General features: G+C 30.6%; 2 protein-coding genes across 3 annotated transcripts in view; one reads left to right on the forward strand and one right to left on the reverse strand.

The window, feature by feature from the left end:
• EIL4 (protein ETHYLENE-INSENSITIVE 3-like 4) overlaps positions 1–10,089 on the reverse strand; it is a 54,344-nt gene that overhangs the window by 25,742 nt on the left and 18,513 nt on the right. The gene's annotated exons all lie outside the window — the stretch shown is intronic.
• Positions 691–5,392, forward strand: LOC101266643 (uncharacterized). Of its 2 annotated transcripts, XM_004241323.5 has the most exons (10): positions 691–828; positions 972–1,218; positions 2,067–2,271; positions 2,554–2,644; positions 2,731–2,876; positions 3,447–3,690; positions 3,797–3,901; positions 3,987–4,169; positions 4,255–4,459; positions 4,574–5,392. In XM_004241323.5, the coding sequence occupies exons 2-10, from the start codon at positions 999–1,001 to the stop codon at positions 5,059–5,061; spliced, it is 1,887 nt and encodes a 628-aa protein (XP_004241371.1). In that variant the 5' UTR covers positions 691–828; positions 972–998; the 3' UTR covers positions 5,062–5,392. The 2 variants fall into 2 exon arrangements, with proteins under 2 accessions (XP_004241371.1, XP_069155542.1); XM_069299441.1 differs by lacking the exons at positions 691–828; positions 972–1,218; positions 2,067–2,271 and adding an exon at positions 2,398–2,461.

A 10,089-nucleotide genomic window follows, 5' to 3' on the forward strand; every position in this document is an offset into this window, starting at 1 on the left:
TTAGCCGAAAAGTCACACAAACAAATTTCTATTCCAATTGCTCTTTTAGATAAACTTTTTTTAAATGGAAAAAGTAATTAATAATTAGAATAATTTATGTTCCCGTCAAATATAATAGATTTTCTAATTATTAATAGATAGAGTTAAATATATCTTGTTATAACTAAAATAAGCTAAATTTTATCTTTATTTTCAAATGACAAAAACTTAATACCCTTTAAATACATGAATAAATTCAAACTTGTTGTGACAAATATTGATAAGGGCGTTTAGTTATGGAATTGCTCGACTTCTTTCTAAAGTTACTATAACAAAGAACATATTAATTAAAATCACATTAAGTGGGATTTCAGAGAGCAAAATATACGTAATTTAATCACTATCTTATGAAAGTAGAGAGATTGATAAACTCTCGATTTACTCCTGAAGTTGAGCTTCAAAAAACATGTACGATCATTAAAAAATAAAATAAAAAATTTCTGTTTTCACTTTTTCTATATTTTTTTCAGAAAAAAATTTAAAAGCAACCAATAAATATTTTCACTTTTTCTACTATAAATAACCAACTTTTTTTAAAAAAATCAAAATATTATTTTTCATTTTGAAAATATAATCTAGATTTTCACAATATCAAAATATTATTTTTCATTTCGAAAATATAAACTAGATTTTCACAATATAGCATGACCAAACGTCTACTGATTCCTTAATTCACACCCTACCCACCATTACCCCACTCAATGTGCATGTATGTGTGCATATATATAGACTCATCGCCTACTTATTCTCAACAAAATTGCCTGTTTTAAAGTAGAAGAAGCTCAACAAGTAAGTTATACATTTCTTGTTAATACCTGTTTCATACTTCTAAATAAAATTGTTTCTTGTTTGTTCACATTTTTTGTGCTGCTCTTCATGTGTACTGCTATTTTTTTAATTTTTCTTTTGTGTGTGTGTGTGAGTTTTACCAGATTGGCTAAGCAGAAGGCACAAAAACAATGGGGAGATTTTCAATACCCATGAAGGGTTTTGTGTTGTTCTGCTTATGGGCAGTGATTGCAGAAGCAGAGTACCTAAAATACAAGGACCCAAAACAGCCAATGGTTACAAGAATTAAGGACTTGATGAAAAGGATGTCTCTTGAGGAAAAGATTGGTCAGATGACTCAGATTGAGAGGAAAGTTGCATTACCTGATGTTATGAAGCAATATTTCATTGGTATGTTATTAAAAATTCATTCTTTATGTGTATATAGAGCATAGTCTTGGAATAACGATGAAGTTATTTGTGTATGTGATACCCTATGCTGGAAAATTACTCTGTTTAGCTAGGCTAAAATTTTAATTTCATGCATATATGCTTATGTCGACTCCCTTATGTCTGTTAACTTATTATGTTTTGACACTCTTTGCCACTAGCTTCTATGTGACCTACTCCATGGATTCGAACTGTGAATCTAGTATGATGTTTGCCTCTGGGTAGGCTGTTTACGTCATATCTCTTGGGAAGTGGCCCGTGCATGAAATCTGAATGCACGAGCCTTGGATTCAGTAACTAATGCTTGTTTCAGGGTATGACGCCTATGTAACACTACCTTGGCGTGTGGCCATTCCCAAAACTCTTGAGAGAGCTATATACTTAGAGTACTGAGAATAGCCTGTGTTAATATCAAAAGATTTTATCTTTTTGAAAGAAAAAAAAAGGTATTCAAAGAGAAAATGGGAAGGGTGTGGCCTTCTTTCTTTATTCTTTGTTATCCTGTATATTGGAGTTCATTTATCTCTATATTGACATGACCATTCTTGAATGCTTGCTCATTTACACCAGAGATTCTAGAACTTTGCTCATTTGGTGTTAGAAAAATCACATTTTATGTGTATATTTGACTGCACATCGTATCTCATACAGCTTACAGAAAATGGATTCTAAATCAGGGGGCTTTATCGTTAAAACGGGGTTTTTTTGTTAATAACATATGCATATAAAGGAAACAAGGAAAAGGGGTTGATCTGTTTTCTACTGTAGTTTATATTGGATTTCATTTTTATAAAAGAAAATTCTGGCAGGGAGTGTATTGAGTGGTGGAGGGAGTGTTCCTGCACCTAAGGCCTCTGCTGAGGATTGGATCAATATGGTAAACGAGATTCAAAAGGGTGCTCTTTCAACCCGCCTTGGTATTCCAATGATTTATGGGATTGATGCAGTTCACGGACACAACAATGTCTATAATGCTACTATTTTTCCTCACAATATTGGACTTGGTGTCACCAGGCAAGTATATGAATTATAAGAACTATGCTTCTGATTTTTCTTCTAATTATCAGAACGTACTAATATGGTTTCTTTTAAAATGTGGTGAGAGCTTCTCTATTTAATGTGATTAATAAAGAAATGATACCTTAGGATCAAGAAATGATCATCAGCATTGAGGTCAATTATGTTCCAAAAAGAAAATGATCTTGTAATGTATTTTCAACTTCTAATAATGCTCTGTGAATCTCCAAATGCTTGTCTTTCACCTATTTGAGTTAGAAATTTGTCACTTTATTGCAGGGACCCTGATCTTGTGAAGCGTATTGGGGCTGCAACTGCACTTGAAGTTAGAGCCACAGGAATCCCATATGCTTTTGCTCCCTGCATTGCAGTAAGTTGATATGATATGATATGAATGAACTTTTCGACTAGTTGCATTTTTGTTTCTTTGTTATCTGAATAATTTTGTTATGGTAGGTGTGCAGAGACCCTAGGTGGGGGCGTTGTTATGAAAGCTACAGCGAAGATCACAATATTGTGCGAACCATGACAGAGATAATTCCTGGTTTACAAGGAGATCTGCCAGCTAATTCTCGCAAGGGTGTTCCCTTTGTTGAAGGAAAGTATGAATCTCAATCATTTTTCACATCTACTTCCCTGTTTTAAATGATTTACACCAGACATGTGTTTAGGAATAAGAATGAAGATTACTTCATTAAAATGAAGAAGAAAAAAGATGATTATCTTACTAACTCCTTCAGAAGCAAATTTTTTTAATGAGAAGGCGACATGACTGGTGGGATGTAGTGATCTTTATTAGTATCAATGTCATTTATTTACTTCACACGGAAGCTCTCTGCCATACTGGGGAAAGTTTGGATTTGATGATCTAAGAATCAATACTATTAACAAATACTTGTTGGTTATAATATATAAGTGGTCCAGCATAGTATTTATCTTGACAATGACCTTCAGCAAGTGTGTTTATTGTTGATCTTTGAGTCAAATATAATTGAACCATTAAAGTATTGTTTAAGAAAATGTTAAATAAGGTAATGTTTTTGGTGCAAGAATATTTCTAGACATTTTGATTATTACGATTCTGAATAGCTTCTAACCATCAACCCTGAAGTTTCTATTTTGTCGTCCTTTGTTGTGGAACATTCGTTTGATTGAACTTTCAACTGGTTAAGGTTAAAGGTAGCAGCCTGCGCCAAGCATTTTGTAGGAGATGGAGGCACAGTGAAGGGAATCGATGAAAATAACACTGTAATTAACTCAAATGGTTTATTTGGCATCCACATGCCTGCATATTATAATTCCATCATAAAGGGTGTTTCAACGGTGATGGTATCTTACTCAAGCTGGAATGGTGAAAAGATGCATGCTAACCGAGATCTTGTCACTGGCTTCCTAAAGGACAGGCTCAAATTTCGGGTAAGAATGGTTAGCTCAGTCAGCTCAGTCAGAATCTGTAAGTTAAGGTCAAGTAGGGATATATATCCATGTATAAACACCACTTTTGACCTTGTGTATTTTTCAGGGTTTTGTCATTTCTGATTGGCAAGGCATTGACCGGATTACAAGCCCACCTCATGCTAACTACACATATTCAGTTCAAGCTGGAGTTTCAGCAGGAATTGACATGGTTGGTTTTTTATGTTTGATCGAATCTTTTTTATCAAAACGATAGTTTTAGCTACTCTATATGATATGTTTCGTCTATGCTGTAGATTATGGTTCCAGAGAACTACAAAGAGTTCATTGATGCTCTGACTCTACTAGTGAAAGATAATATCATTCCCATGAGCAGAATTGATGATGCTGTGAAGCGGATATTGAGAGTTAAGTTTACCATGGGTCTCTTTGAGAATCCACTGGCTGACCTTAGCTTGGTAAACCAACTCGGTAGCCAGGTAACTTTGATATTCAGAAACTGTTTCAACTCTTGGGATGTAAGTGTTTTATGTGTGATCTTAACATGATTCACTGCCTCTGTAGGAGCATCGAGAGTTGGCAAGGGAAGCAGTAAGGAAATCACTTGTCCTGTTGAAGAATGGCAAGAGTACTAGTCAGCCATTACTTCCCCTTCCAAAGAAAGCGCCAAAAATACTTGTAGCTGGAACTCATGCAGACAATTTGGGTTACCAATGCGGAGGCTGGACAATAGAATGGCAGGGTGTCGCAGGCAATGATTTAACAGTTGGTATGTCTTCTCATGTTCTATAGCTTCCACTTTACCACAAGTGACTCTTTTGGTAAGGGCTTAAAACTCTTGTATCATCATTGAGAGAAATTGATGGAATTTTATATACGACAGGAACCACTATTTTAAGTGCTATCAAGAAAACTGTGGATCCTTATACACAAGTAGTGTACCAGCAGAATCCTGATGCAAACTTTGTGGAGTCAAACAAATTCGACTACGCCATCGTTGTAGTAGGTGAAGTCCCATATGCAGAGATGATGGGCGACAGCTCAAATCTTACAATAACAGAACCTGGTCCTAGCACTATTAACAATGTCTGTGGGGCTGTGAAATGTGTTGTAGTAGTCGTCTCTGGTCGTCCAGTCGTGCTAGAGCCTTATGTTGAAAAGATAGATGGACTTGTCGCTGCTTGGCTTCCGGGGACTGAAGGCCAAGGTGTTGCAGATGTTTTATTTGGTGACTATGGTTTCACTGGCAAACTTGCTAGGACTTGGTTCAAGTCAGTGGACCAGCTTCCTATGAATGTCGGCGATCGCAACTACAATCCCCTCTTTCCCTTTGGATTTGGTCTCACTACTCAGGCAGTAAAATTGAATTGAAAGACAGCAGTGATACTGTAGTGTGTATGACATTCAGTTTTTGGATAGAGTTTCATCATGTTAAGAGCTGGTTTCAGAATACTAGTCAACAGAAGATGAGGTACAAAAGGAACTATGAAATCTTTTGCAGAAGTTAGTTATGGGGCAAGCAGTTCTTTAGGAACACAAGGGAGTAGACACCTACTTGAAAAGCTAGAGTGTTATTATTCATTACTGAAACTTGAAGAAAGAGCAGAAGGTAGAAAATTGTATTAAGAGCTTCCCTTTCAATTATTGGTATTAAATGCTATAAATTTATGATTATGAAGGGTTCTTACTGCTAGAGAAGTAATTGTAGGTGTCTCTTTAAATTATATTTGGCTGACGTATCTAAAAATTTTATGCATGCTCTTTCATTAGCACCCAACAATTTTTGAATACTATGAAACAGATGAACAACCAAAGCTATCTCTGTTCATATATATATATATATATACTAGTTTGAGGACGTGCTTCGCACGTGTGTTTCATGTGAATTTTTATAGATATGTTAGAATGACTAAAATCTCATGGAAATATATATGTAAATTGTAATGAATAATAAAATGTAACAATTAAAAAATAAGAATAAAGACTTACGGCAATAAAACATTCATAGAAAACTAAATTAAGAAGTCTAACAGAGAGAAAAAAAGACAAAAAGAAACAGAATATTTAAGAAAAATATACAATATAGACATTATTCTTATAAGATTGATGTATATATGGGTGAAAAAAATAAGTACAAAATTAGTACATAACTTTCTGAGTTCTTATCGACTCCTTTCATATCGTATCGAAATTCAAGAGTCTTCATCATCTACTTTTACTTTAAAATAAAAATAATAGCCTAATAATCTTAGTAGGGGTTTCATGACGTAAAGAAGTTGAATTTATATAAATAAAATAGGAATATCAAAAGATATCTTAAAGTTTTAGTTTAAATATTTGGAGGTTCTGAATATGAAAAGATGAGAGTTATGAATATAAAGAGTATAAAAATTAAATAAGTAATTAGAAAATAATAATAAATAAATGAAGAATATGAAAAAGAAATTAAAGTTAGCACATTATGTAGAAAGAACAACTAAAGTTCTTATTATGTAATTAAACATTAATGAATTTAAATTTGTGAAGCTAGAGTCATTCTTTAATAATAATCAAGAAGACATTATCAATGTGCGTCTCCATTTTGTAAATTTGCACCCTTTAAATTATTAAATTTCGTTATTTATCATAAAGGATAATACTTTATCCACGTCAATCATATTATTCATGAGAGGGTTAAGGAAAAATTAATTAGAAGAGGAAAAGTAAAGAAATTTAGGTAAAGATTTTTTCTTTAAAAAATTATATTTATTATATACATATAGATTATAGCTGATAAATATTAATAGATTAGATACTTAATTAGAAATTAATCTTTGAAAGTCTAAAAGTCATTAACATTTAATTAAATTTATACAATCAGATATTTAAATATTTTATAACAATTTAATTTATAGAAGGGATAAAATCGTAATTCAACTTTCAACTTTTTTGTTCATGCTTTTAGTAATATACTAGTTCTCGAACACATGCATTGCACGTGTATACCGTGCTAATTAGTATAAATACTTTAAAAATTTTAAGTGTATGATGTGTATAATACAAGCTCGAATCAATGAACAGTGAGCATATTTCAACTAATATTATGATCAAGACACATCATACAAAAATATTGTTATCAATTGAATTTGTAAACTAATAATATAGCGACTTCAATCATACAATTCTTATAATATACCAAGTATTCAACTTGTTAAAAACTCTTTTTTAATATATTAGAACACATTATTTAAATTCGACATTAAAGTTAAAAAATATTTAATGCGAAAGTTTCCGCCTTCTTTTTAAGGAATAATACCCTCCACTTTTTTTTACAGATGCATACATATCGAGAACTTGTCGTCAAAGGAGAGTAGTATTTTATAATTGTTATAGAGAAATTCGATCAACATATGTCTTTCTTAGGATGACTAGTAGATCACTATCAATTTCAAGTCTACACCTACAAAATAAAAGTATTTATAAAAAATGGTCATTGTGTAAATATTTAATTGACATTTATAAATAATAATTACATGTATATGTACCATTCGTCTTCTTTGGCTCATTCTAAGTTATTAATTCTGCCATCTGGATATTTTGACAAAGAAATTTTTGTATACATATAATTGAATTATGAAATACAATACAATCATTTGTGAGATATTAATGGTAGAAAAAAGAAAACAATATAAACCAAAATTTATATGGTACAATAAATAAATGCATAAAAAATGGCAATCATCATATATTATTATAAGTGGAAAGCATCAAAGTACAATATTGAATTACCATTTTACCCTTATATTAAATAAAAATATTTAATTAACAAAATACTAAATAATAATCATATCATATTGTACTTAAAATATATATTTTTACATGAAATAAATATTATTAAAAAGATAATTATTCATTAATAATCTTCTAAAGAAACTGATGTCTCTTTACATTCCTCACTGTGATCCTTATCTTTTCATTTTATATATGTATTTCTTGTTGCTTTTTATGTTTTATTTTGTGTTTTATTTTTATGAGTTTGATAGAGAGCATTGAAACATTTTTCTTTTGAATGTTGCATTGTGCATGTTATTTTAAGTTATTTTTTTGTTTTGTTTCTTACTTCTTACTTATAATATAGTTTATGATGTTTGACTGATGTTTAAGAGTTTAATATCTGATGAAATTTTTTTTTTTGTAATTTTGTGTCGATAGCTTATGAGATGACTTTTTTTGTTATAGGGAAAATCAATTGATGAGATGCTTCAGTGTCGATCACATAGAACTGTACTTTGAGTTGTACCAATACAAACGGGGTAAGTGACATTTCGTTCTGACATGATTTTTTTGTTAGCACAATTCTTTGTCTGTATTTTTTTTTTACTGTTATTATTATTATATTTTATTAAAAGTAGGTCAAATTTATTGAATTTTCATATGCAAATTCATGTGAGTTATTTGTGTATAAAACTAATTAAGTATTGAATTTTGATAACAATCATCATAACCCAATAAAAGTAAAAAATGTATTTATGAGCTTTGGCATGTTAGTGATGTGATATTCATTGGCTATGCAATTTCACTTTCTTTGCTTGAATTTAATTTTTTAATGGAGTTTTCATCCAAAAGAAAGAAGGGAGGATAACAAGCCATGTTAAGAAAAAAAGAAATGAATACAATATCATATTTTGGTTATTTTACTCATGAAATTATATTAACTTTCTTTGCTTTATTTATATTACTCATCACTCAAATGTCATAATATTATTTTATCATTTTTTTATATTTCAAGTACAATTTTAACAATACAATTTTACAAAATATAAAAGAAATGTTGAATTCCTTTTCTAACAAAAATATATTATAATTGCGATGAGTTATATCAAATGAAGTTTGTTTAGAAATGTAATATTGATTGTGGTGGTAGGACAAGGGTTTAATTGATGATATGACTGTATTAAGTTTGTACTCTATGAATTTAATTAACTTAATTTTTTTTAATGAAAACATAATATCTATATAAAAACTATTAAAATTTGACAAATTCATATCAAATTTTAACTCATAAACTATAATTAAAATCAATTTAGTACTACTTAAGAATCTTCAAGATTACACTTTAGATATTGGATGTCAATGATTTGTGAATATATTTATTATATATTGATGCAATTTTTAAAAATATTTATGCCCACTAGAAAGTGGTACACGCGCAATATTAGTTGATATATAACCACGAAAATAATTCTATCACATTTTTAGATTAATGTAAAAAAAAATCTCATTTTTTTTGTTTTTATTGTTGCTCTCGCTCCATATATAAAATATTACTTTCATCACCAACTTCGTTCGTATCAAATTTTTTTTCTTTTCAGTCTACTATTATTTAGAAACTCTACAAACAACTCATTTATTTTTATAATTAGTCTCGAAATCTTTTCTCTTCTTTTCTTCTCAATCTCATCTCTATTCAACACATTTATATATCAAACAACTTTTTCATTTACTCAAATTGTATTAGAAAAAGTTTTCTCTTTTCTAACTCTTTTTTTTTGTATATAATTTTAGATTATATAAAACAAAATCTCGCTTTTTTTGTTTTTATTTGTTTCTCTCACTCCATAAAAAAATATTACTTTCATCACCAACTTCGCTTATCGAATTTTATTTCTTTTAAGTCTACTTTTATTCAGAAACTCTACAAACAACTCTTTTACTTTTATAGTTAATCCCAAAATCTTTTCTCTCCTTTTCTTTTCAATCTCATCTCTATTCAATATATTTAACTTATATATCAAACAAAATTTTCATTTACTTAGATTGTATCGAAAAAAAGTTCTTTTTTTTTCTTACTCTTTTTTTTTCTTTATATTCTTCTCAGATCTTGATGTTCAATCTATCAAAACCAATTTAAAGTGATCGATATGAACGATGATATCTTTTATGATCTTGATCCACTTTTTGAAGGTGATGAATATAATCATCGCAAAGTTTCAAATGATCAAATTCCTTATATGAATAATCAGAATGAAGAAAAGAAATCTACTGAAAATGATGATAAAACAATGACCATACAAGAGAAGGATGTGGAAGTAGCAAGATGTGAAATTGATTTGCAAAGCTTGAAAGGTGGTGAAATGATGGTTAGAAAGAGGAAAACTGAAGATTTTTCTAGTGGATCTACTAATGAGGCAAACCATTTAGCCGGGTTGGGGGTTGGTGAAGTCGGTATTCGCGAAGGAAGAATGCTCTTCATCTCCCCTCGTTATAATTATCTCTGGAAGTCGCCCCTACAACCCCTTGACTCCTGCAGGCTACGTTCGAACGAAACGAGAGTAAGGCTTTCTCCACGAGAGAACAGACTGACTACTTGGAGAGGGGCTATTCACGGAACGTGAGAAGAAGATGATTAATCATCTGTTT

Source organism: Solanum lycopersicum, chromosome 6 (genome assembly GCF_036512215.1).
Source record: "Solanum lycopersicum chromosome 6, SLM_r2.1".
NCBI lineage: Eukaryota > Viridiplantae > Streptophyta > Magnoliopsida > Solanales > Solanaceae > Solanum > Solanum lycopersicum.